Source organism: Rattus norvegicus, chromosome 6 (assembly GCF_036323735.1).
Source record: "Rattus norvegicus strain BN/NHsdMcwi chromosome 6, GRCr8, whole genome shotgun sequence".
NCBI lineage: Eukaryota > Metazoa > Chordata > Mammalia > Rodentia > Muridae > Rattus > Rattus norvegicus.
In genome coordinates, this window is record NC_086024.1 from 9,740,276 (window position 1) to 9,767,738 (window position 27,463).

General features: G+C 37.4%; 1 protein-coding gene across 48 annotated transcripts in view; it reads left to right on the forward strand.

The window, feature by feature from the left end:
- The window catches only part of Nrxn1 (neurexin 1), a 1,146,022-nt gene that overhangs the window by 808,916 nt on the left and 309,643 nt on the right, over window positions 1-27,463 (forward strand). For all 48 annotated transcript variants that reach the window (XM_063262405.1, XM_063262407.1, XM_063262423.1 and 45 more), the window contains one exon: window positions 13,709-13,890. In XM_063262405.1, coding sequence (XP_063118475.1) covers window positions 13,709-13,890 — 182 coding nt within the window. The remainder of the gene's footprint in view (window positions 1-13,708; window positions 13,891-27,463) is intronic.

The following is a 27,463-nucleotide window of genomic DNA, read 5'->3' on the forward strand; positions in this document are numbered from 1 at the left end:
TTATACATTTACTTTTCGTAAACATGGCCTAGAAACAAAAATAGAATACTATTTTTTCTTCAATATAAATCATTTCTATTAAATTTTTTGCTTCTGAACTCACATATTTTTCCACTTCAAATGTGGGACCTGTAGCAGATCTGAGAACTACCTGAGGAATGATGTAAGTGTTCAGTTTTGACTGAGAAGAAGGGAAATGGGTCATTAATCAACACATCAATTTCACAACTATGGGGTAAACAGAGTGACAGCCACATATAGAGAAGAAATTTATGTTTTGTCTGAGGATACAGTTGGGGTGAATTTTATTTTCCTCTGCTCCATTGGTATTTCTTTCTGTCATGACCACAGAAGAGTCAACTGTTACTAGGAGGTGTAATTTATCCTGTGAATGGGTGTCTAATAATGTTAGAGATTATCTGGCAGTCAACCTGGCAACCAATTTAGACTCTACCAGCTGTAGCCAGCTGACATGATGCAAAGTTCTGACCCACAACCAGCCTGTCCTCACAGACACACAAAATGAAGGCAAGGCATAGCTCTGGTAGGTCACCAAGGTAAAATGCAGAATTGTAACATTTCTTGCCCTTCTTCTTGTTGAATGTTCCTCAAAATATTATTGCAATTTTAGTTAACATTTAGTTAAGATGTCAATGAACAGAAATCCACTAAGCTTGGTGTTTTGCATCATTTGGAGAAATAAAGATTTGTTTATTTATTTTTATCATGGTGAAATTCAAGTTAGGAAAGACCTTTCTAAACCCAGTTTAACTACCTTACAAGTGCTACTCTTGAGGCAAGAATATGAATATCAAAGCAAACTTCTACTCAATGAGTTAAATAGGGAAGTAGAGAGAGACTGAACTAAAATATTGAAGATTATTTAAGAAACTCTAGGATTAGCTAGTGGGAAAACAGTGGAGCATGCTGGGTAGGGCTAGAGGCATCCATATTATATAACCCCTTATAAGACCCTCTGCTAAGTGGAGTGTCAGAGTGTATTCTAGCCGGGACACTCAGAAAACTTTCTTGATGACTAGGTTTTGAAATTGAAAAGATGTTGGATTTCTGACTCTATGTCTTTACAATTTAAAGGTTTATAAATAGGTGCTCTGTTGTCAAATGTGTGGCTCAGTTCATTTTATCTGGCTTCAGATTTCTAAGCTGTACTATGTACTTTGTTTTGCAAATTCACACGGGTTGTATTTGAAAGGGAGAAAGAATTGGGGAATGTGGAAAGTAAGGAATGCACTCCAGGTGGGGAAAGAGTCTTTCTTTTAATCTGAAAAGGGTAATAGAGTCTTAATAATCTCCCAAGGAAAAGTTGTGTAGGAAGTTTGAAATTATTTTGTGATTATAAGTAAGTACTGTAGATACCATTTCCTTTTGAGTCTAAGAGATAATGATAGTTTTCCCATCAAACTTCCTTGGCTTTACTGAGCATAAAGAAAATCACAAGAGAATGTTTTGCCATCTTGTTTTAAAAGCGATATAACCATTTTTACTATAAAAACATAAGACCAGGAAATACATAGTTCTATCCAAAATATATAGTTGTTATCCTAACAATAGTGGTTCCATTGTGATGGTTATAGATTAGGAAGCTACAGTATCCAGTATCCAATGTGTTGCATTCTCCAGTGGGCCTCAAGCAGGTAGACAAGAGTGAAGACTTTTAGGACAGCAAATTGCCACTTCAAGGCCTGTGCTGGGAGAATTGCCCATCCTTTCTATCCATGTATTGTTGGGCACCACAATATCACATGAAACTCCTTTAGTCTGCCATGGAGAATGGGAAGTCAATTGTCATTCTAACTCTGGAGTGGTCTGTTACTGAGGCAGGCGAAATAGACAGCAGCAAACACTAGCCTTCTCTGCCCCAGATGTAAATGAGGAAAACATTTGAGGGAGCAGAAACTTCATGAAAGGGGAAAACAGGATAATCCAAACTTAGAGCCTGCTTTGGATTACCAAACTACCAGAATTTAATAAAATGATTAGTTCACCCATAGGTCGTGGAGCCCTCCCATTTTCTTAAGCTCCCCCTTGTTACTACTCCTAGAACACAATTCTTTTGATAGCGTATAAAGTAACTTGCACTGAAAGTTCGTAGAACCACCCCTTTATCATCTTAATGCCAGGTATGTTTCCTTAGTAACTGTGCTGAGTACGAGGTGCTTGGATATTGTTGAATTTTCAGTAAGCTTTCTGTGTTGTGTTTTAATTCTTGAAAATTGCTTGCCAATTTAAAGCGAGCTGCATCTAAACAGTAAGTAATTGCTTATGATAATGAGTGCAAACTAATTTGCTAGAATATGTTAATATTCACAAAGTACTTTTATACTGCCTGCTGTTCCAAAAATACTGCTCTCTTGTTTAAGTGTAGCTTTTAGATAGTGTTATTGTTACACATCTGACTGAAATAATCACTTCAGCAACATTTATACAACAGTCATATATGGTGATAGCCTTGCTATTCTAAAGAAGGAACAGAAAGTCATGTCATTCCTTTGATGAATGATTTAGAATATTTGGGTAAGGAAACTGAAGCCTTAATAATTAATTCTAATTAGTGATTGATGGCAGTAAGCTTATTAAACTGGGTTAGAAATGGCCCCTCTTTCCCATTAGAGCCATAAAACTTAATTTAAATCACTTCACAGACAGATGGCATCCAAACTTCATTTAAATACAATAAGCAATTTTAAATTAATTCAATATTTTCAAATGCTCCTAAATCCAAGTATTTAAGTATGGAAGCCTGCTTCACTCCCTCTGTTCCTCGTTCTTTATCACTTCCTCAAGTGCATTCACGGATACTTCTTAACGACTCTAGACTTTAAAGACCTGTGTTCCGACTAAGGGTCTGCTGACATCACATCCTGGGAGAATACAAATGTCTGAGGTGTTGAGTAGAACCAACCTGTAGTTTAGTCTATAAAAATAAAATATTGAGGGGCTGGGGATTTAGCTCAGTGGTAGAGCGCTTACCTAGGAAGCGCAAGGCCCTGGGTTCGGTCCCCAGCTCCGGAAAAAAGAACCAAAAAAAATAAAATAAAATAAAATATTGGGGACCTAATCCAAAGGAAGACACATTTGATTCTCACTTGCTTTTGATCTAATTTGTCACTATTAATGTTCCAGTCATTCCAATGTCAAAAGTCCTGTCATACATTGTCCTGCGTTTTTCCACAGATGGGTGAAATACAAAGATTACCAGAGACAACCATAAAAACAACGCCAACAGCAACACATACACACACAACACTATTACTGTCAAACTTCATTTTCTTTGTTGAACTTCACTGAACTGAAAGAATTTTTCACTTTCAAACACTTCAGTATTTGAATTTTACATTTTATAAACACCCAAATTGCTTGTCATAGTAAGTGGTCCAATATGCCTAGGTTTTCTGCTTCTTGAAATTATCATATAAAAGTAGATGGGTACTTTACACTGAGGAGTGAGTACCATACCTCTTATAATCTCCTTAAGGTGTTTCAGAGCATGAGTTGAGAACAAACCAATAAACAGACATTTTATGTTTTTTTCATTAATATACCTGCTACTGTTACTTTTTTCTACTAAGTGTAAAATAAAAAGTGAGAACTGCTTTACTTTCTCATAAAGCTGTAGGGAAATTCTTCTGTGATAAATAGGGAAATATAACAAGGATTCTATTAAATACAATTTATTTCTTAGGACACTAATGTCACATTTTTCTGCGCTTGAAGTTATCTAACCTTCAGTTATCAGAAATTTGCATTCCATGGAAATTTTACTGTGGTAGCATGCTAGTTTTTTGAGTACTGTCCTTGGATAGTCCTGACTCCCTCTATGTGGCTTTATTCAGTGTTTATCTAGGGATTTAATGCGAGAGACAGAGATAAGACATCATGTTTTTAGAAAGTCTGGATTTCTTCTTTTTCAAAATGTGCTTTCCCATTTATTAAGGTGAATTTACTTATTATATCTGAGAATATTTGATGCTTCTTTTCTGTTCTTTGTGAAACTCTGACCTCAAATTAACTCTTCTCTTTCCAGAACCTTGTTAAATAATCTTTTCTGTCAAAAAAACTTGGGGTTTGACTGAGAGACGAGTGAATTCTTTAAGGTGCTTTATATGGAAAATATTTCAAGTTGCCCTAAGAGTCTTTAGCTAGCATTCTTTGCCATTGTTTTATTATTGAAGATATTTGAAATGACTATTAGAGAAGTATTATTTGAATTACTATTATGATATTGTTTTGTGTTAATTTATATTAAGATGGGCATAGATGGGACCAAATCAATGAAGGGGTGCGTGTGTGTGTGTGTGTGTGTGTGTGTGTGTGTGTGTGTATGTGTTACTGACTTTAAAACTGAAAGTGATAAAATGTAAGCTATGTCTTCAAGAATGGAAGTTAAAAAAAAGAAATTCATTGTGTTGTCATCTGATCAGCTGTTGATAGGGACTTCATAATGGTGCCACATACTTTTCTATCTCCACTAAAGCACAGTACAGTGCTTTGTATACAGTTAGCGCTTAAGTACTTCCTATGGAAAACACAGATATTCTTACTTTTGAAGTTTTCTGTCATGTTGCCTTTCTTTGTGTTCTCTGTCTCCATAAACATCTTTTGAATACTCTCTCAACCTTAACTCAAACAGTCTCTTTCAAGGTTGGAAAGATGACTCAGTGGTTAAGAGCACTTGCTGCCCAAACAGAGAACATGGTTAAAATTCTCAGGCCTTATATTATAGTTCACAGCCACATCCTGAATCCCTCTCCTGGCCGCTGTGGAAGTTGCATGCATGTGCTGCACATGCCGGCATGCAAGCAAATGCTCATGCATATACAAATGAAGAAAGCTTTACTTTTTATTAAGTATCATCCATTTCCTGCATCTTTTTCTTGAAATTCACCCAAGCCTCATGGCTTTCGGTGCCCTTAAGGTAACCCCACCTAAGATTGTTGTCTTTTTCTGTTAGGAGAGTTATGAACCCTTCTCCCATAACCAGAACCATTGTCTCTCCTTTAATATTTTCCACCTAGCAATTCACAATCACAGTGAGTGATAATTTAAATGCATACAAATATCAGTTATTAGGAAGACTTCCTTATAGTTTTAGTATTTCTGAAGACTTATTTAGGCAAAAGGATATTCTCAATTGATATGCATGTAATTATTCCATACAGATGTGAGCAAGCTCCAATCATGAGACTACGGTATATTCTTACTCAGTGCATCTCGATATGAGCAAGCTCTAACCATCAGGTGTGCTACACAGCACATGACTCATAGTGCTATGAACCAGCTCTGTTTCGGATGGTAGGACGATGAAGTCCACCTTAAGGCAACACAGCTACATGATTTTAAAACCATAAACCTGTGTTCCTGCCGATGGTTGACCTTGCTAAGTGAAGAGTAAGTGACTGAGTGAATGTCTGGTTTGTTGGTTGAAATGGTCTCAGATTTGGCTGTTTTGCTTAAGCAATTTCTATTTAAAGTTAATTTCCAGAACACACAGTTAATATCTCAAAGATGCAAGTTAAAGGGTGTTACTCTTCAAAAGATAATGTTTGGTGATTTCATTTTTAAGAAAGTAGTATGAGTTTGCACAATTTAGTTAATGTTTCTTTAAGATATATTTGTTTTTTTTCTTTGGTTCTTTTTTTTTTTTCCCCCGGAGCTGGGGACCGAACCCAGGGCCTTGCGCTTCCTAGGCAAGCGCTCTACCACTGAGCTAAATCCCCAACCCAAGATATATTTGTTTAATAGGTGTACAATGTTCTGCCTGTATGTATGCTTGAAGGCCAGAAGAGGGTACCCGGTCCTATTGTAGATGGTTAGAGACACCATGTGGTTGTTGGAAATTGAACTCAGGACCTCTGAAAGAGCATCCCATGTTCTTAACCTCTGAGACATCTCTCAAGCTTTAGTTAATGTTTTTAAGAATCAGATACTTGATGGTGTGGTTTCTTCTCTCCCTCTTCATGTGGCTTTATAGCTTTAATGCAAATCAATTACTGAAATACCTGCCAGAGACATTTTTATAAAGTTCACTACCTGCTTGAGGGAGCCTAGTTTCAGAAAAGAAGACCTAAGTATTCAATGTTCCCAAGGTTATTGGCTTTACAATTACTTTCCTTGACTTGCTTTTAGTTGTAGATCCCTTTATGAGATTTCCTGATCTGACTAGCAGAAAGTCTACTACTTTCTTGTTTTTATTCTCAGTCACATAGCTATGACCAAGACACTTAAAACAGTTCATAGACTTTGAATTCGATCTTGGCAAAAGTTTGTCTCACTTAGAAGTTCAAACTCTAGAATACAAGTATTCCTAGAGGGGATATCGCCTCAATAACATGTTCAAGAAGAAAACAGCTAGTGCTTTTAAAAGAAAAAAATGGTTGCTCTAGGCTTGGTAATAATCCTAACTACACAGGAAACTAAGAGAGCAAGATCACAGGTTCAAGGCCAGGGTAGTCTACAGAGTGAGTTCAAGACTGCATGAACAACTGAGTGTGACTGGGACTCAAAATACAATGTGAAACTAAGACTGGGAATATAGTCCAGTGTGAAAGCCCTGGTCAGCATGAGAGCCCTGCCCAGTGTGAGGTCTAGCATAGTTGAGGCTCATACTCAATCTTCAGTGTGCATAAGCACAGAAAGGATATGTTATTTTCTAAAATATTACATACTGGCTTGAATGTTTAACAATACATCCAACTTTAATTTGAGAATACATATGTACATATGTATGCACACATATAATTGTTATTTGTGTCTCAGTTATAAAGAAGCCCTTAACTGAGGTTTGACCATCATCTCTTTTTCAAGGCACTGTTTTGTATCCCAAAACAGATGGTTTCATTTACTTAAATCAATTCCCTTGTAATACAGAAGAGAACGAAGTAACTGTTCACATGAATTCAATTGGCATGAGTTATCAATAGGGTAGTCTTGGCTTTATAGAATACAAGTGAACACCAATTATGTCTTCTTTTCGAAATGTCTAGATTTTACAGTGGAGCACCTGTTAGGTCTAGTAAACTTGAACCTTACTGATCTCATTGAAACTTTTGAGATATCCATGACTAATAGCACAGACAATGAAGTTCTGTGTGGCTTTCCTGAATACATGCCAAGGTTATACATAATAGAAATCTATGGATCTATTTATACCTAAAATAACATTTTAGGTATCACAGAGGAATACACTTGCATCATGGACATGAGTATTCATCAATGTCAAATTATAAAATGTATGGATGCTACATTTGTGAACATATTCTTCTTTCAAAGGCATAGTATATTGTGACAGCCAATTCAAACACATAGAATACTTATTAGAAAGTAATTTTAATTTTTATTATTTTATTTATTTACACTTCAAATGTTGCCCCCATGAATTTCCTACCCCACTTCTCTTCCCCTTTGCCTCTAAGGCATCAAGACTCTACAAGACCATCCCTTTCCACTGAGGCCAGATAAGGCAGTCCTCTGTTACATCTGTAGTGAGAGTCACATACTGGCTCATGTATGCTCTTTGGTTGGTCACTTAGTCTCTGGCAGCTCAGAGGGTTTCTGGGACATTTCCCTGTTCCCCACCCCACACTGCTGCATATTGAAGATATTTTTATTAATTAAATGTTTTAGGTCAATAGCAAAGGCAAGTTTCTTTATGATCTTGTTGAAATGTATAATTACTATTTGAATTATCTGAGAGAAATGACTTCAGGCTTCAGAGAAGCCACAATAGCTTTGTGCCATGACATTTTCTTGATAGATTTATTTGATGGAACTTCTTACTGAGTAAGCACACATTATTTTTATTTGGAAACAGTGTCTTGGTAGGATGGAGCTGAAGCTTGCTAAGGCTGACTCTTTGCATTCCTATCTCTGTTTTTATGACCAGGTCCCTGATTTGCATTTGGGATGTGTGTCTACACTCATTCTCCAGCACCACTCAAGGAATTCCAATGCATGGGCAAAGTTCTCCTTAGCTTTCACAGTTAGCATTCAATTTAATAAAATTCAACAAGTTATTTTTTAAGTCCAGTGATTTTTCTTTAGTTTTAAGAATTTAAGGTTCTGATAGAACACACAATTGTCCATTTATATCAGACTTAACTTTCTGCCCATCCTGAATATCGCACTGAGCTTCCTCGATAGGACTCTTATTATTAGGGAATTGTTTATATTTACTTTGATCAATAGTCTAGAGATAACAATGAACTAACAATTTCTTACTTGGGTCTTTCTTGATCTTTATTAAAACCATACTTATTCTCTTTTATCTCTAGTCTTTTTATGTACATGGGTTGAGTTTGTCCATTGTTCTAAGTCTACCTTAAACCTTTTAATCTATTACATTAGTGTAATGTAATCTTGTATATTTTTTCCTAAAAAATTAAACATTGATCCAATAGTGTTTTAATTTCATGAGATAATTCAGTGAACACAAATGCTTTCACATTTATGTAGACAAAGACTGATCTATAATTAGGTGTTGTTGATAATAATATTGTTGTAGGCTTCACAATTTACTTATTTTACAGTTATTAGATTTTGTAATCTATGGTGATTTTTATTAATTTTTCTTTCTATGTCCTTCACTTCACAGAATATGTCCTTACATTAAAATGCTCAAAAGATTGAATTAAAAGTGACATATAACATGCTGATAGGAAGAATAAAAGCTGTCATTTATAATTGTTTTAATTTTCGTCTGACATACTGGCAACTTTCTCTGGATAAAATACTATATTGCTGTTACATTTAATTGAAACATAATGGCCTGAATGTTTCATGTTGGTTACAGGATGACATTTGAAGTTTCATAGGCCTTCAAAAACAATCTTTTATTTATGTTCTTATGAGTTAGAAGCTAATCTTTTCAGAACTTAATTACATTATTGTGTGTGTAGCAAGCATCTGGAGCAACGAATAACCACACAGTCCTGTGCACAGTAACTGGATTTCCTTGTCAGGGAGTTTCAAGATATTTGGGGGAATATATGAGTCTTGGTGAAATAAAGTGAGTTTGAGATGGGAGTACTTTGGGAGGGGACAGCTGATAAGAGAATAGGCAGCAAGATTATGTTCTTCATGTGCACAGTTGTGTTCATTAAAAGCTGCGAATGTTTCTTGCTATAACACTACAGACAATGCAAACAAAAATTGGAACCCATGTATAGTATTTGCACGCACTTATTGCGGCATAACTCCGTTGACATTTTAGAATGTGAACCTGATGGCACCAGCTTTGTTAATAAATTTAGGGCGAGTAATAAAGACCACCGAAAGGCATTAAGTGCAGAGATTGGTAAAATCCACTTTAGGTTTGAGTGGTCCACATGCTTTAGTGTGGTGATGGATGCCAAGGTCAATTTGTCCTCACTCACTGATATATCAATCCTTGGCACCTAGAAACATGTCTAAGTGGACAAGGAAGCACATGGCTCCATACCCCTCCACACTGATATAAAGCTTAGAGCTGCCATTAACTTATGCTCCTATCTATCTGAAATCACACCTACAACAATAGCACATGCTAATGTAAGAGCAAACATTTTTAAAAGATAGGTTCTAGTTCTTTTTTCATAGATGTAATTTATGTAACGATCAAATGAAGTACACACACACACACACACACACACACACACACACACACACACACACCACACAGCCTTGCTAGGTGATTTATGGTGCTGGGTGAATATTTTGTGTCTCTCAAAAACTCCCATGTGATGTAATTTAACATAACTTCTATAGTCTACTAATAGTGAAAGTAAATAGCAATAATAGAATAGATTTATGAGAAGAACAGTGCTAACCCAAGGAAGGAAATACAGGATGATAAGTAAAAATTGTGATGCATAAAGTCTGTTATTAAAAGATAATTGGTTTGAAAATAAATTTGAAATCCAAAATTTCTCAAAGTGCTAATAGTAAAATAAGCCAGTACTGTTGCAGTGTTATTGTTTATTCTTTCTTGATCCTTGGGTATGCACATGCAATCATGAACACACGCACGCACACACACACACACACACACACACACACACGTGCATGCACATACACATACATACAAAACACACACACATACACACATACAAAACACACGCACACACACATACACACACACACACACACACACACACACACACACACACACACACAAAATCTACCCTGAACACTCTCCATAGGCTAGAATGAGGGCTTCCTAGCTGCTTCTGTGCATGCACTCATATACCTATATAAGTTCTAGAAAGCAGTGTTGCTGGTCTCATCTTTCCAAAAGAAGTCCTATATTCTTAAATATAGAATAAGTCCTTAGCTCAGAGCCATGTGAGCATTATATGACACAGCTGGAATTTGAAATGAGGTCCACCCTAGCTAGAGTTTATATTGACCATTTCTACGTTCTGGTGGAGCAAACATGCCATCTTTGTAATTGACAAAGACATGTAGTTAGTGAATTAGAGTTTGGGATTTCAACCCAATATTCTAATGTCTTTTATTATGAGGATCATTTTTCTAGCTGTGTGGAAGGAGGGATTTAAGAATATAAAAGATTTTTAATACTTTGATACAAAGTACAATTTTGTAAGAGAAGTCAGCATGTATGAGTGAGTAGACGGCTAATTCTTTTCTTTAGTATGAAACTGTGCTGTTGAGTTGCACTCAGTATAGTGACTGTGGTATATATACAGGGTAATAGTAGACACAATGAAGAGAGCAGCACTTAGATAAACCTGCAGACAAAGAGAATCGTGACAGAATCATCATGTCTCTTTTAGTGAACCTAAAGAATCATAAAGTTGCCATATGTAAGAACGATCAGTGAGTAATCTGTTGGTGTTAGTTCTCCACCACCACACACAGGCGTGGGTACAATGCTAGTGTCCAGGTCTCACTGGGAAGACATCGTTAATTCAAATCCTGAAAAATTATGTCTACATTATAATTATTCCACCAAAGCTATAAGCAGTAAGATAAACACTTTCAGGCCAATAATGAAGCCTTTATAATTGTTTATAGAGAACTTTGAGAAGCAACCTCACCATGTGTCTATGTGTTCAAGCATTGTGTGAGAGGAGGAAAAGTACAGATCGTAAGGTGACCAGGTCACTAATCATGAGAAATACTAACATATGATAGCTAGTTTTGATGTGATAGACTGAAATGTACAGTCAACTTTTCCCAGGGTGTTTTGGTGTAATAGAAACAATAGTGTAATAAAACCACACATCCTGGGGCAGGAGTCTAGAAGTCATGGTTTAAAGCTTTGCCCTAACAAAATGTTAACTATCAGTGAACTCTTATAACTGAACCTCCTCAAATACAACACAGGATACTTATCCTATATCCAAGGGATAATGAAATAGGCACAAAAGTTACTTTTGAGAGTTCATATTCAGCCAGTTCAGATTCAGTTCAGATTCAAGCTCAGGCTACAGTCCTGAAAATAGGGGGCAGTGGCAGGAATTTGCAGCCATCCTGAATGAAATCTCATCTCAAAATGTAACAATTATAGTGAGTAAATGCACCGATATGTAGGTGGGTAAATACAGATTGAGATGCACCAGTCAACGGAACCTAATGTTATTTGCAACATGGCTCCTTCATGTGGATAATTCCCAAAGAGAAGATGAGACTTTCCAGTCAGGTTTGCTTCTGTTAAAGAGTATCTGTAGTTCAGAGCATTCCTGCTAGAGCCCCTTCACATGCATTCCATTTTATTGACACTCTTCACAGAAACAGTTAAAAACTCATTAAAAAAACTCATTAATAATTTTTAAAAATGGCAAATAGCAAGCCAGAAAAAATTAAAATGTACAAAGAGTACTTTCTTAGTAATAGTAGGATGAAGAGGCTTCTGGGAACATGGAACATAAAAAACATCTTAACAGTTTTCTCACTGCTGTAACAGAGCACCCTACAAGGGCGACTGAAGGAAGGAAGGGTGTAAAGTTCAGTGTGACTGACGATAGAGACCACAGCAGCAGGGAAGGTCTGCACAGGTCTCAAGCAGCTTTTGACATTGTGTCTACACTGGGTCTAGAAGCAGAGGCCAGACAGTAAGTGGAAGTCGGCTGTGAGATCGGAGGGCCCAAAACTAGTGATTCACTTCTCTCAAATTCTACCTTAGAAGGTTCTATAACCTTTCAAAAAGGTGCCACCACCTGGGGACCAAATATCCAAACCCATGAGCTAATCAGAGATGCTTCAAATTCCAACCCCATCTAATGGACATTCCCTTTCCCTCCCTTCTCTTCCCTTCCTCCATTCTCTTCTTTCTCATTGGTTAATGAACATATTGCTTTGCATTTGCCTGGCGAAAGCTATCTATGAACATCCTTAGCCCTTTTATTTTAAGACCCGGTCTCACTATGCTGTCAGGGCTGGGTATGAATTCAGTCTGTGGTCCAGGCCAGCTTTGAACTTGTAAATTTATGTTTAGTGTCTCTAGTAATATAGTCTGGAAATATAGACTGCTACATTCAGATCTACTTCTATTCGCTCTCTCTCCCTCCCTCCCTCCCCCTCCCCTTCCCCTCCTTCTCTTCTTCTCTCCTTCTCTCTCTCTCTCTCTCTCTCTCTCTCTCTCTCTCTCTCTGCCTCTCTTATGTCTCTCCATCTCTGATTATTCATTTTATTTAATATAGGGATATTTTGCCTGTATGTATGAATATCTTCCCCATACATGACGGGTGCTTGCAGAAGTCAGAAGAGGGCATTGAATTCTCTCTGAACCTGGAGTTATAGATGATTGTGAGCCATCATGTGGGTTCTAGGAATATAACCTTGGTCTGCCATGAGAACAGCATTTGCTAGTAACCACCGAGCCTTCCCTTTAGCCCCTTTATCCTCTTATACGTTTTCTGTCAAAAATATCTTCCTAATCTTCTTCTTCAAGTGATTCCTTAGTTTCAATGTGAGATGCTCACAATTCAGCATTGTGGTACTCTACTGCTTTCAAACACGGGATAATGCTGGTATCTCATCCTATGGTACAATCCTAACACTCATGACTGAGACCATAGCATTATTCTCCGTGCTGTAAACCAGTATTTACCTGAAAGAAGTGAGTGGTGAGGGACTCTCTAGGATGCTGTCTTGTCTCACAGATAGACACCACATGTCAAGTAAGAACTGACTCCAATGGATGGTATCTGTTACATGTATTTGTTGATATGATTTCTGGGCTATATGGGTATTAATTCATAATTTATCTTGTGTAATATGTAAGAAAACCCTGTTCCCATCAAACTTTGATTTATGGTCTGTTTACTGCAGTTCTTTCCCCTGTTCTCTATGACCCTGTCACATCTACGTACAACCTTGTTTCACAAACAAGTTGATATGTGTTTCTGCTGCCTTCTAAAGCCTTCAGTCAATGTTTCCTTCTAAAAACTGACAGGAAAAATGAAAGTTCATTACATTCTATGCTTGTCCAACTCAATTGAGAAAGTTGAAATCTACAATTTCTTCTGCAACACCTGCTGGAGGATTTAATGAGTACATTAAAAACTGAGTGACATCACTGTTTTTGTTACAACTCTTCCTCTTTCTTGTGCAAGTTTTGTTGAAATCTATTATTTACTTTGCCATAACTCTGTGCGTAATGCCAATGTTTTATTGCTATATCAACATGACATCGGGAAACATAGACTTAGTATATTGATACTAATGGCATGTGTATTTTGTTTTACAGCTGGGACGACGTATATCTTTAGCAAAGGTGGTGGACAAATTACATATAAGTGGCCTCCTAATGACCGACCCAGTACACGAGCAGACAGGCTGGCCATCGGGTTTAGCACTGTTCAGAAGGAAGCAGTGTTGGTGCGTGTGGACAGTTCCTCAGGCCTGGGTGACTACCTTGAGCTGCACATAGTAAGTACTTTTCAATAACCAATAGGCTGAGCATTTGCTCTTCACTATTAACCGTATATATGTTTTATATATATACATATATATTCCCCCTTTGGCTTTTTTTCCAAATGCAATATGAATATGGGATAGAGGTAATAAGTGACCGCACTACTGTTATTGCTAGCATATAATTCATAAGAAGAGAGTTATCTTTATTTTTGAATCTGAAATCATGTCAATTTTGTGCTTGCAAAGACATTCTGGAGTGAGTTTCCTATCTAGGCAGATGTTCCAAGTTAATAAAGTAAGTTACTGCTCAGTAGCGCTGTACCATCTGGCTGAAGCAGGGGTTGCAGTATTGGTGGCATCTAAAGATCTGGATTCAGTGTTCTTACCTCTTGTCTTGCCAGAGTAGAAATTGTCTAAAGTTATATGGTGTGGGAGGAATGAGGGAAGGAAACTTGAAAGATGTGAGGACTGAAGTTGGGGACATGAAAATGGTAACATGATTGTTTCTGGGTCATTTTGTACTAGCTTTGATAACTGTCAGGAAAGTTCTGAAAAAACTATCTTTTTCTGTCTCAGCCCCACTGAACTTCACATAGAGACTCAGCCAGCACATAGTAAAAGGTGAATAATCACTTATGAAAGGTTTTCTCCCTAGCTTCCATAATGTGTTTTATAGCTCAGACTCTCCTTTTTAATCCTACTTTTAAGGAATTACCAAGTGCAGTTGTAATTCTTCATTTCTGCAGTTCTCTGTATAATTAAGGAAGAAGAAGACACACATAGTTTAACCTCTAAGGAATAGAAGTATTTTTCTGTTTTGCAAAGTCACAAACAGGAAAATATGACAGCTAAGGAACTCTAGATCTGGGTATGTACATCAGTGGTACAGGGCTTGTGTAATATGAGCAAGAGACAGGGTCCATCCCCAGCAACATTGAAAACAACCCAGCAGACAAAATATCTAAGGGGATTGTGCTTCACCTAGAGGAAACTCCTCTTGAAGTTGCAGATGCAGTTGATTCTCCACAGCCTCCTTCTATACTTGAGTACAATGGTCTCAGTCACTTGATCATGGAAAGCTGCTCACTTTGTTTATGTTTGCCTCTCCTTGTTCAGTCTTCACCCAAGTGCTAAGTCCTCAAACATTTTCTTTCTTCATAGAAACTGGCTCTACACATCAGTCCTAAGTAATTAGGAAAACCACCAGTCATTATACTACATCATCACAGATTGACAAGGTTTTAATTCTGGAAGATTATATTAGCTTTTTCCTTAATCTTATTTTCATGTTAGATTTCCAGAATTTTCAGTAAGTCAGGTAAGGGTTCACATTGACCACAAGAGCTGAATGCATTGCTAATCTTAGGGGGAAAAATAAACAGAAAATAACACCTCAGCAAACCATTATTGAACCATTGTAAATTTCCATGCACTTGTCATAAAATGGCAACCCTCAGAAAGTAATTTCAGCTGCCTTTCAGCAAATACCTAACAATCAAAATTGAAAACATTTGGATTTTTATAGCATCATAAATAAATGATCAGTTGAGATAAACTTCACAGGGCAGTAAGGAATCTTGCTGCTCAGAGTAATTTTGACTTTCAAAATATATTTGCTCAGCTCTGATTTAAGGGCTCTGATAATATATATATGAAAGAAAACAAAACCTTTGTCCTTCTAAGAGAAATTACTTATTGATCTGCAGCCAATTACACTTTTAGCCTGAGAAAGACTCTGTAATGATCACTGTGAAGTGGTAAGGGGCTGTTATTGGATTACCCAAACTACTGATGTTTATTTTATGGACAAAGGGATTGGTTTAGTGTGTTAACCATTTTGTTTAAACTCTGACCAACTGTAAGTTTAAGCTTCTTTAAAGTAAATAATTGACAATTTCCATGTATGCAGCCAGTATGTGTCCTGCATGGCTCCTCTCCTGGCCACAGATGTCTTTGCTTCCTTTCCTCACAGACCTCCTGTCAGCCTTGCCTTGCCATTTATTTTGGATTCAGTGTTTATCTTTTACTACATAATCTTTTACTTGGCTTAGAATTTTTCAAACTTTCCTTCCCCTGAGAGTTTGTCCTCATTTGGGTTATGGATATTAGTTTCCTGGGATTCCCAACACAGTTGAAGTCAGCCTTACCTAGTATCTTCTCTCCATCCATCGTCTGCACATGTTCATCCATTAGCACTCAAAATCCTTTTATTTGGACATGAGTCACATGCAGTTGACATTACCTGAATCGTTGGGTTTGGGTTTGGTTTGCCTGTTCCGTTGGTTTTAGTACAGAGATGTAGCTCTTAATCCCTTTTGTAAATGGATTCATGAACTGATAGAACAGAAAAACGTAAGGAGAAAACTTACAATCAGGAAGGTGGGAAAACAAGGTAAGGGGGAAATCAGAAAGTGAAGAGAAGTCATCTGAGAAGAGACATGCGATGATGGAGGCTTTGCTTTTACTCACTGTGTGAAGCATGGCAGGAGGTATGGCTTTTGGGACAAATTGTCCTTGAATTGGTTGTCCTACCTCTGCCTCCTAGTAACTGGCATTAGAGCCAGCATGCTTGGCAACTACGGTTAATATTAATAACACTAAAGAATTGATTTAGCTGCTTATTAGTACAACTGTCAAATTTATACTCGTTTTTCAAAATAAGTTCTGTGGGTTTTTTTCAGGATCAGAAATTTAAATTTAAAGCAACATGTAGAATTTTAGAATATTACTTTTGTTTGTTTTCATAAAAATATCACAGATTTAAACTTACTCGTATAACATGTGATGTGTCATATATACATATCTGATATATATACACATACTTTATATATATACACATACATTATATATACACATACCTTATATATACACACATTGTAAATATAATGTTCATGTTTCTATGTATGTACGTTAGAATTTTGATTACCCACTGTATGGGCAGGATGTTTTATGTGAGCTTTCTAAGTCAGCAGTGTATAAACTCTGTATGGATCTCATCTAAGAATCTTGCTCTGTCTTTAATTGATAGAGAGAGGCAATAAACAGGAAGGTTGATTGCATCATTAAAAGATGCTCCATTCTTGCTAAAAATGTATAATGCTGTTTCAATTAGCTAGCTCTAAAAGTCTGATTGACATGTAATTTCAGAGAAGATTTGAATATTTGGTGTGGCTTATCTTTTTCAGAGTTATCAAGTTTGATTTCATTGGAAGATGTAATCACATTTAAATTTTGATTAACTGTGAACCTTAAAAAATAGAACAACTTGGGAAAAGTTCACTTTGAATCCAGTGTCCTAATTTTGATAGATTGATCTTCTTTTATTAATATAAATGCCATCAATGAAGAGTTCAAAGCCAGGTGGATTATTGATTGTAAGAGCTTATGAGGAAATGAGGAATGGTGAAGATTTGGAGGAAAAAGCTATTAAGATTTTATGACAGAATAATTACATTAATTAAACATTGAAAATACTGAGTCACAAGCTAAGAGTAAGTCTTTAACTTTTTAGTAGTCAAAAAAGTACTTATAGACAAAATTTAGTTTCCAGAGAACTCTGAGGACATCATCTAGCTTCCTGTTGACAACATAGAAAAAGGACATAATTGATCATTATTTTATAGCAAGTTTAATTTAATTGATGCCAATTTATAAATATTTGATGCAGAATCGTTTGTTGTTTTAAGAAGGCATATGGTGAAATTTTTTGTTCAATCATTTAGCTTACCTTCAAAATTATTCTATTCATTATATAAACCTTACTTTATCATTAATGATTCTTTAGTTAGTTCATATTTTTCTCTGACTTTCTGTTATGGAATGTTCCTTATAATAATGATAATGATTAATGAAAACATATAACTTTGCAAGCCTCTACCCTAGAGTTTATTGAACATCTAAATTACCTCATGTTTATTTCACATGTAGTAGATATGAAAAGGGTAACATTAATTAGATATTACATGTATATGTGATAGATAAAGCATAGGTTTCTTAAGATAAAAATATAAAGTGTCTTCTGAAATTTTTTACTATAAACATTTCGGTGACTGACACTGGGGGCTTTTAGTCCATTAAAAATATATGCACAGATACCAGGTACCGAAGTTAAATCAGGAACAGATAAACCAGTTAAACAACCCCATAACTCCTAAGGAAATAGAAGCAGTCATTAAAGGTCTCCCAACCAAAAAGAGCCCAGGTCCAGACGGGTTTAGTGCAGAATTCTATCAAACCTTCATAGAAGACCTCATACCAATATTATCCAAACTATTCCACAAAATTGAAACAGATGGATCACTCCCGAATTCCTTCTATGAAGCCACATTACTCTTATACCTAAACCACACAAAGACCCAACAAAGAAAGAGAACTTCAGACCAATTTCTCTTATGAATATCGACGCAAAAATACTCAATAAAATTCTGGCAAACCGAATCCAAGAGCACATCAAAACAATCATCCACCATGATCTAGTAGGCTTCATCCCAGGCATGCAGGGATGGTTTAATATACGGAAAACCATCAATGTGATCCATTATATAAACAAACTGAAAGAACAAAACCACATGATCATTTCAATAGATGCTGAGAAAGCATTTGACAAAATTCAACATCCCTTCATGATAAAAGTCCTGGAAAGAATAGGAATTCAAGGCCCATACATAAACATAGTAAAAGCCATATACAGCAAACCAGTTGCTAACATTAAACTAAATGGAGAGAAACTTGAAGCAATCCCACTAAAATCAGGGACTAGACAAGGCTGCCCACTCTCTCCCTACTTATTCAATATAGTTCTTGAAGTTCTAGCCAGAGCAATCAGACAACAAAAGGAGGTCAAGGGGATACAGATCGGAAAAGAAGAAGTCAAAATATCACTATTTGCAGATGATATGATAGTTTATTTAAGTGATCCCAAAAGTTCCACCAGAGAACTACTAAAGCTGATAAACAACTTCAGCCAAGTGGCTGGGTATAAAATTAACTCAAATAAATCAGTAGCCTTCCTCTACACAAAAGAGAAACAAGCCAAGAAAGAAATTAGGGAAATGACCCCTTCATAATAGACCCAAATAATATAAAGTACCTCGGTGTGACTTTAACCAAGCAAGTAAAAGATCTGTACAATAAGAACTTCAAGACACTGAAGAAAAAAATTGAAGAAGACCTCAGAAGATGGAAAGATCTCCCATGCTCCTGGATTGGCAGGATTAATATAGTAAAAATGGCCATTTTACCAAAAGCAATCTACAGATTCAATGCAATCCCCATCAAAATATCAATCCAATTCTTCAAAGAGTTAGACAGAACAATTTGTAAATTCATCTGGAATAACAAAAAACCCAGGATAGCTAAAGCTATCCTCAACAATAAAAGGACTTCAGGGGGAATCACTATCCCTGAACTCAAGCAGTATTACAGAGCAATAGTGATAAAAAACTGCATGGTATTGGTACAGAGACAGACAGATAGACCAATGGAATAGAATTGAAGACCCAGAAATGAACCCACACACCTATGGTCACTTGATTTTTGACAAAGGAGCCAAAACCATCCAATGGAAAAAAGATAGCATTTTCAGCAAATGGTGCTGGTTCAACTGGAGGTCAACATGTAGAAAAATGCAGATTGATCCATGCTTATCACCCTGTACAAAGCTTAAGTCCAAGTGGATCAAGGACCTCCACATCAAACCAGACACACTCAAACTAATAGAAGAAAAACTAGGGAAGCATCTGGAACACATGGGCACTGGAAAAAATTTCCTGAACAAAACACCAATGGCTTATGCTCTAAGATCAAGAATCGACAAATGGGATCTCATAAAACTGCAAAGCTTCTGTAAGGCAAAGGACACTGTGGTTAGGACAAATAGGCAACCAACAGATTGGGAAACGATCTTTACCAATCCTACAACAGATAGAGGCCTTATATCCAAAATATACAAAGAACTCAAGAAGTTAGACCGCAGGGAGACAAATAACCCTATTAAAAAATGGGGTTCAGAGCTAAACAAAGAATTCACAGCTGAGGAATGCCGAATGGCTGAGAAACACCTAAAGAAATGTTCACCATCTTTAGTCATAAGGGAAATGCAAATCAAAACAGCACTGAGATTTCACCTCACACCAGTGATAATGGCTAAGATCAAAAACTTAGGTGACAGGAGATGCTGGCGAGGATGCGGAGAAAGAGGAACACTCCTCCATTGTTGGTGGGATTGCAGACTGGTAAAACCATTCTGGAAAACAGTCTGGAGGTTCCTTAGAAAATTGGACATTGAACTGCCTGAGGATCCAGCTATACCTCTCTTGGGCATATACCCAAAAGATGCCCCAACATATAAAAAAGACACGTGCTCCACTATGTTCATCGCAGCCTTATTTATAATAGCCAGAAGCTGGAAAGAACCCAGATGCCCTTCAACAGAGGAATGGATACAGAAAATGTGATACATCTACACAATGGAATATTACTCAGCTATCAAAAACAACGGCTTTATGAAATTCGTAGGCAAATGGTTGGAACTGGAAAATATCATCCTGAGTGAGCTAACCCAATCCCAGAAAGACATACATGGTATGCACTCACTGATAAGTGGCTATTAGCCCAAATGCTTGAATTACCCTAGATGCCTAGAACAAATGAAACTCAAGACGGATGATCAAAATGTGAATGCTTCACTCCTTCTTTAAAAGGGGAACAAGAATACCCTTGGCAGGGAAGAGAGAGGCAAAGATTAAAACAGAGACTGAAGGAACACCCATTCAGAGCCAGCCCCACATGTGGCCCATACATATATAGCCATCCAATTAGACAAGATGGATGAAGCAAAGAAGTGCAGGCAGACAGGAGCCGGATGTAGATCGCTTCTGAGAGACACAGCCAGAATACAGCAAATACAGAGGCGAATGCCAGCAGCAAACCACTGAACTGAGAATAGGACCCCCGTTGAAGGAATCAGAGAAAGAACTGGAAGAGCTTGAAGGGGCTCGAGACCCCATATGTACAACAATGCCAAGCAACCAGAGCTTCCAGGGACTAAGCCACTACCTAAAGACTATACATGGACTGACCCTGGACTCTGACCTCATAGGTAGCAATTAATATCCTAGTAAGATCACCAGTGGAAGGGGAAGCCCTGGGTCCTGCTAAGACTGATCCCCCAGTGAACTAGACTGTTGGGGGGAGGGCGGCAATGGGGGGAGGGTTGGGAGGGGAACACCCATAAGGAAGGGGAGGGGGGAGGGGGATGTTTGCCCGGAAACCGGGAAAGGGAATAACACTCGAAATGTATATAATAAAAAAAAAAGGAAAAAAAATATATGCACAGGAGCAATGAACAAAATATTTAACTAAGATTGATTTTGTCAGTTGTAGCATATAGTTTTTATCAGATGTATCATGTGATTTTACCATTATTGTCACTTTCAGAAAATGTCCTGCAGGTATCCCTTTACAGGTGTTAATTAGAGATTACTTTTAACACCTCTCTGTTTATGGAGGGAAGGCAGTGTGAATGAGGACCCTTCTGTGGGAATTAATGGTGCCCTATTCTAACCAGGGAAGATGGGGGAGAGGGTGAGGGAGCAGTGTTTTTTGAAATACTTTCATCTTTGGATCATGAAAGAGCATTCTAAGTTCCACTGATGATTTGTTGTACACTTTTGCCTTAAGTGAGTTTTCTGTGTGATCTGTTGGGGCAGAAGCTGGGTTTTGAAGCCAAGCTCTTAATTGATTTTGATTTACAAATATACCTTTGATTAGCATTTTTAGTGTATACTCAAAGCATCATATTTAGAGGAAATATTAAATGTGTCTAAAGAACTTGCCAATATGATTCATGCCTAACTTTTCCACATCACTGTCTGTATCCATGTTCCATGATCACGTAATCTCATTGTTCTAACATTCCATCCAAAAATATCTTTTTATAGGCAATAATTATATATGTGGGCACACTGATATAAATATGAGAAAGCATAATTTTCCCCACCAACTTTTCTTGAAATGAAATATTGTTGTGTTTGAAAAACTATTTTTAGCCAACAGATACACTCTTTTATGAGAGTTTTATGTTGCCACATAATATTTAAATTCAACCCTTAAAGTCAAATAAAGTACATGTTGAGCAGGGTTTTGTTTTCCTGGTTCTTGTAGGACTTAATCAGAGTACACATAGCAAATTTGACTAAAATTTGAATAACTGAAATAAAGGCTTTTCACTGTGCTTTGAACATTTCTTGTCATCCAAGCCGTTGAGGTATGAAGGACACAGCCATCTCTGGGGAAGATGTGTGAACTGATGCCCCCACTTCTACTGACTGTGAGGACAGCTGGTGCCAGGCTGTGCTGGGGGAAGGACATGATAATGGATGCACAGCCCTCCCCTTCCCTCTTTTCTCCTTGGGAGTGTCAACCAAAATTTAAAAAATAAACCATGCAAAAACTCTCCAGTTAATTAATTAATTAACTAACTAGTTGATTCATTAATATGGAAATGGCCAAGCTTTACCATTATAAACACAATCATACTGTCCTTGTCAAATTTTGGGAATATTGAAAAAAAATAAGGCAAAGAGAAGATTTTCTGGCTTATTTTTTTTGTTTTATTGCTTTTTGTATTTTTTGTTTTGTATTTGTTTTGTTACTTTGTGTGTGTGTCTATGTGTGTGTGTGTGTGGTGTGTATGTGTGTGCATGAGAGAGAGAGAGAGAGAGAGAGAGAGAAAGAGAGAGAGAGAGGAGACTTACACCTCACAGATGGCAGTTCTTTCCTTCTACTCTGTCGGTTCAGGAGCTGGAAAGCAGATTATTGTCCTTGGCAGTGAACACCGTTAGCTGCTCTCTTACTCACCTATCTATTGCCATAAAGGTACACCATGACCAGAGGAACGTATAAAAAGAAAGAGTTTAGTAGGTCTTGGCTACAGTTCAGAAGCTGTGTTCATGACAGTCAATGGCTTGCACCATAGCAATAGGCAAATGAGCATGGCACTAAAGAAGAGTTTATAAATTGAGACAACAATCATGAGGCAGAGAACGGGCTTGGGAGAAAGAGACAGACAGACAGAGGTGGAGACAGACAGATAAAGAGAACAATCACTAACTGCCTTTTGAAACCTCAACAAACAAGGCCATATCTCCCAAACCTACCCGACAGTTCCACAATCTTGGGGTCAAATATTAAATATTTATGAGTTTATGAACTTTTATTCAAGTCACCACACCTGCTTAGCCATGCTCCAAATCTGTAACATCCATTCCTTACTCATAACTCCTGGCTTTGTTCATGTTCTTTTCCTCCATCTCCTACAAGCTTGTGTCTTTTACAGAAGTTAAAGTAGTTGGTTTTTTCATTTTTCTAGGCAGCTAGTGGTTAGCTGTGCTGTGCCAGTTCCTTTAAATTTGCTTCTAGCCTGTTCCCTCCTCTGACACTCTTGTACAGTTTAAAGAACATGCTCTAAGACTGTACTTTCTCAGTTCGTGGTTATTGCTTAAATGTCTGCCATCTGCTCTACTTCCTGATTGTTGTTCTGTCTCCACTTTGAGTCCTTTCTAGTACGTCTTATACTGGTTATTTGGCTAAATTAATTTTTTGATATCATTGATTTCTAAAATTGTCCCTTTGATCTCATCATTCCAGTAATAAGAAGAAACATCAGTCCCCCACTGACTCCCACCTGTCCACAGGGAATGAGAGTCCTCATTAAATGAAGCACACGCAGCTTTCTGATCTTAGTTTCCTTATTTGGGTCCATCTTGCACATTTTCCTTCTCAGTTTTCTCATCCAATGAAATGTACTAACCCACTTTTAAAAAAATTAGATATTTTTATTTACATTTCAATTGTTTTTTCCTTTTCCCAGTTTCTCATCCATATTCTCTCCCCCTTCTTCTATAAGGGTCTTCCCCCTCCCTACCAACCCTCCTTTTCTGCCTCCCCGCCCTGACATCCCCCAACATTGGGAGGTCTAGCCTTGGAAAGATCAAGAGCTTCTTCTCCTATTGGTGTCCAACAAGGCCATCCTCTGCTACATATGCAACTGGAGCCATGAGTCTGTCCATGTATAGTCTTTGGGTAGTAGTTTAGTCCCTGGGAGCTCTGGTTGGTTGGTACTGCTGTTCTTATGGGGTTCCAAGTCCCTTCAGCTCCTTCAATCCTTTCTCTAACTCCTCCAATGGAAACTCTATTCTCTATTCTCTGTTTACTGCTAACGTTCTCCTCTGTATTTGTCACGCTCTGACTGAGCCACTCAGGAGACGGCCGTATCAGACTCCTGTCAGCATGCATTTCTTAGCTTCATCAATATTGTCTAGTTTTGATATATATATTGAATCCCCAGGTGGGGGAGGCTCTGAATGGCCATTCCTTCAGTCTCTATTCCAACTTTCTCTCCATATCTCCTTCTATGAATATTTTTGTTTCCCCTTTTAAGAAGGACTGAAGTATTCACACTTTGGTCGTCTTTCTTCTTGAGCTTCATGTGTTCTGTGGATTGTATCTTGAGTAATTTGAGCTTTTGGGCTAATGTCCACTTATTGGTGAATGCATACCATGTGTGATTTTTTGTGCTTGGGTTACCTCACTCAGGATGATATTTTCTAGTTCCATCCATTTGCCTATGAATTTCATGAAGTCATTGTTTTTGATAGCTGAGTAGTACTCCATTGTGTAGATGTACTACATTTTCTGTATCCATTCCTCTGTTGAAGGGTATCTGGGATCTTTCTATCTTCTGACTATTATAAGTAAGACTGCTATGAATATAGTAGAGCATGTGTCTTTGTTATATGTTGGAGCATCTTTTGGGTATATGCCCAGGAGTGGTATAGCTGGATCCTCAGGTAATTCAATGTCCAATTTTCTGAGGAACCTCCAGACTGATTTCCAGAATGGTTGTACCAGCCTGCAATTACCAATGATGGAGGAGTGTTCCTCTTTCTCCACATCTCGCCAGCATCTGTTGTCACCTGAGTTTTTGATCTTGGCAATTCTGACTGTTGTGAGGTACTAATGCACTTTTAAAGAATGGGGTCTTCCTGTCCTCTTTTTAAAATGTTCTCCAAATTATTTTTTCATGGATGTTTAATAACTGAATCTTAGTCACCAAGGTCTCTGTTTCTATGCTCTGTGTTTCCATATTGCCTCTGCAATATTCCCTCTTCCTAATCTGTTTGATAAAAATTATGAATATAGCTGTAAAAGAAGAGTAACATTCCAAGGATATTACTTCTTAGAAAAAAATCTGGTCCACATTCTACCCTTTCCTATGATTGCTTCTCTTCCTGATGGCTTGCTTTGTAGCGAGCCTCAAGCTGTTTCACAGAATGGCTTCAAACGCTCTGTGGTTAGGCAGTGGTGACTTGCTTAACTATTTTCTTGTGCCAAGCCTCCAGCACAACAGATTGTTTTGTTAGATTCTTTTTTAGCTACTAAAGACCCTGTCTTTTCTTCTGTAATAAAATCCTTTTTAGAACTCCATCTCCAGGAAATATTTCTTTAAGCTAATTAAACAGTACACAATGGGTCACCTAAAATGTAATTAATGTTGTAGATGATTGATTAGTTTGTGTAACTGTTTTCTCCATTTGACAACTTAAAACAGTTTGGTTACTGTTTTAAAATGGGGTTACCATGAGAAGTAATATTTCAGAATGTCTGTGCTCTGAAGGTATTAGTACATTCACTCCTATAACACTGTCTGTGTTTTCCAGAAAGAAATGATGAGCCCTTGTTAAAACATATGCAAATCATTTATTAAGGATGCAAGCTTTGAAAAAGTCTAAACACAATATAGATTGATGGAAAAGAAATGAAGTCACTGCTTGGGGCTTAATAACTATTTTAAGGAATGCATAGTATATAAGAGGTCATTTACACACTGATCAGGAAAATGCCTCTTGTAGCACAAAAAGCATTGAAATTCATAAGCAAAATGCACAGTAGTCATATTTTTTAATGCTGCAAACAACATAGTAAACAGGTCTGCCAAAGATCTGGAAACAAGAAAGTGGTGATTCTATGCATTAGAATTTGATTGATTCTGGCAATGGGCTATGCCAAGTATCATCAGTTTATTTTGCTCTGTAGACCAGGCTGGCCTCGAACTCAAAGATTTTGCCCTTGCTTGTAAGGCCTGGGATGAATGATGTGCACCACTACTGCACAGACTAAATGGTTTATTTCAACATACAAAAGAAATAACCTACGTGAATATACTAGAGAGTGTTTCTATTAATAACAGGAAAAATAATCAAAATTAAAATCTTGCACAACAGGGACTAGATACAATTTTGAAGAACCTGAGAAAACTGTTTTGATGAAGACAACATGATAGGGTTGTGATAAGTAACTTATCATGCCTTAGGGACTTTCTTCAGGAGACAGTCTGTCATAACTGTGTAGTCTTGGTTGCTCTGGAACTTCCTCTGTGTAGACCAGGCTGCCCTCCATGTTCCACATGCCTCTGCCTTCCCAGAGCAGTAATAAAAGGTGTGAACCACAACCGCCCAGCTAGAACTGAGGATTCTCTATCATCAATAGCAAGAAGGATTTTGTCTCCTCAAAACCAGCTGAAGAACTTGTATAGCTTTTCTGGCAATGTGGACCAGTCCCACTGAAGGAATGCCCTCCGGCCATAGGGAACGTATAGCTAGGTTTCTATGTAGACAGTCTAAAGTTGGACTTATCTCATCAAGAAAAATAATTTTCCTCTCACTCTTCCTTCCGCTCTTCCCCTCTCTCTCTCTCTCTCCCTCTCTCTTTCCTCCCTCCCTCTCTCTCTCTCTCTCTTTCTCTCTTTCTCTCTCTCTCTCTCTCTCTCTCTCTCTCTCTCTCTCTCTCTCTCTCTCTCTCTCTCTCCCTCTCCTCCTCTCCTGGCTTGACACGAAAAAACAAAAAAAAAAGAAAAATAATTTTCTCTCTGGACCTAGTCCATTAAATAAGCATCCCTGCCCATTGAAAATGAGAAATACAAGTTTGATAGACAAAAATTAAGCTTTGGTGAAGAAAATAAAAATTTAACTGATTACTGCTGATTGGTCTTTGAAAATAGATCGAAGTATTCTTGAAATTTATTAGGAATTGTGGAAGTCACATTTCAACTTCTCACTCTGAAGCACATGTCTGTAGTCCTGGCTGCTCTCCTGTCCCCTCTAATGACCATGCTGACATTTCCACTGCTCACCTATTTCCACATAGATATATCAAATGCAGTTCAAGCTTATCTTATTAGAAACCAAGCTCAACATCCCCCCAGCTGAATGTCTGGTGTTACATCATTGATAAAAACCTTTTCATTCACTGTGTGCTTGCACTTGCTACCTGGCAGGTTCTTACCAAGTCCCCAAGTGTATTTCAGCTAGCACTGTCCAATTGAAATATAATATAAGCCATGGATAAAACTTTACATTATCTATGAGTTACAATACAGGAAGGAAAACAAAGATAAAATTGATTTTGATAATTAAATTAACTTTAATATCTCTTAACCTATACATAAGTGATTATTGTCTTAAAATACGTCCAATATAAATTATTATCTACATTTCTCAATTCAAACATCTAAGGTTTTTATCAC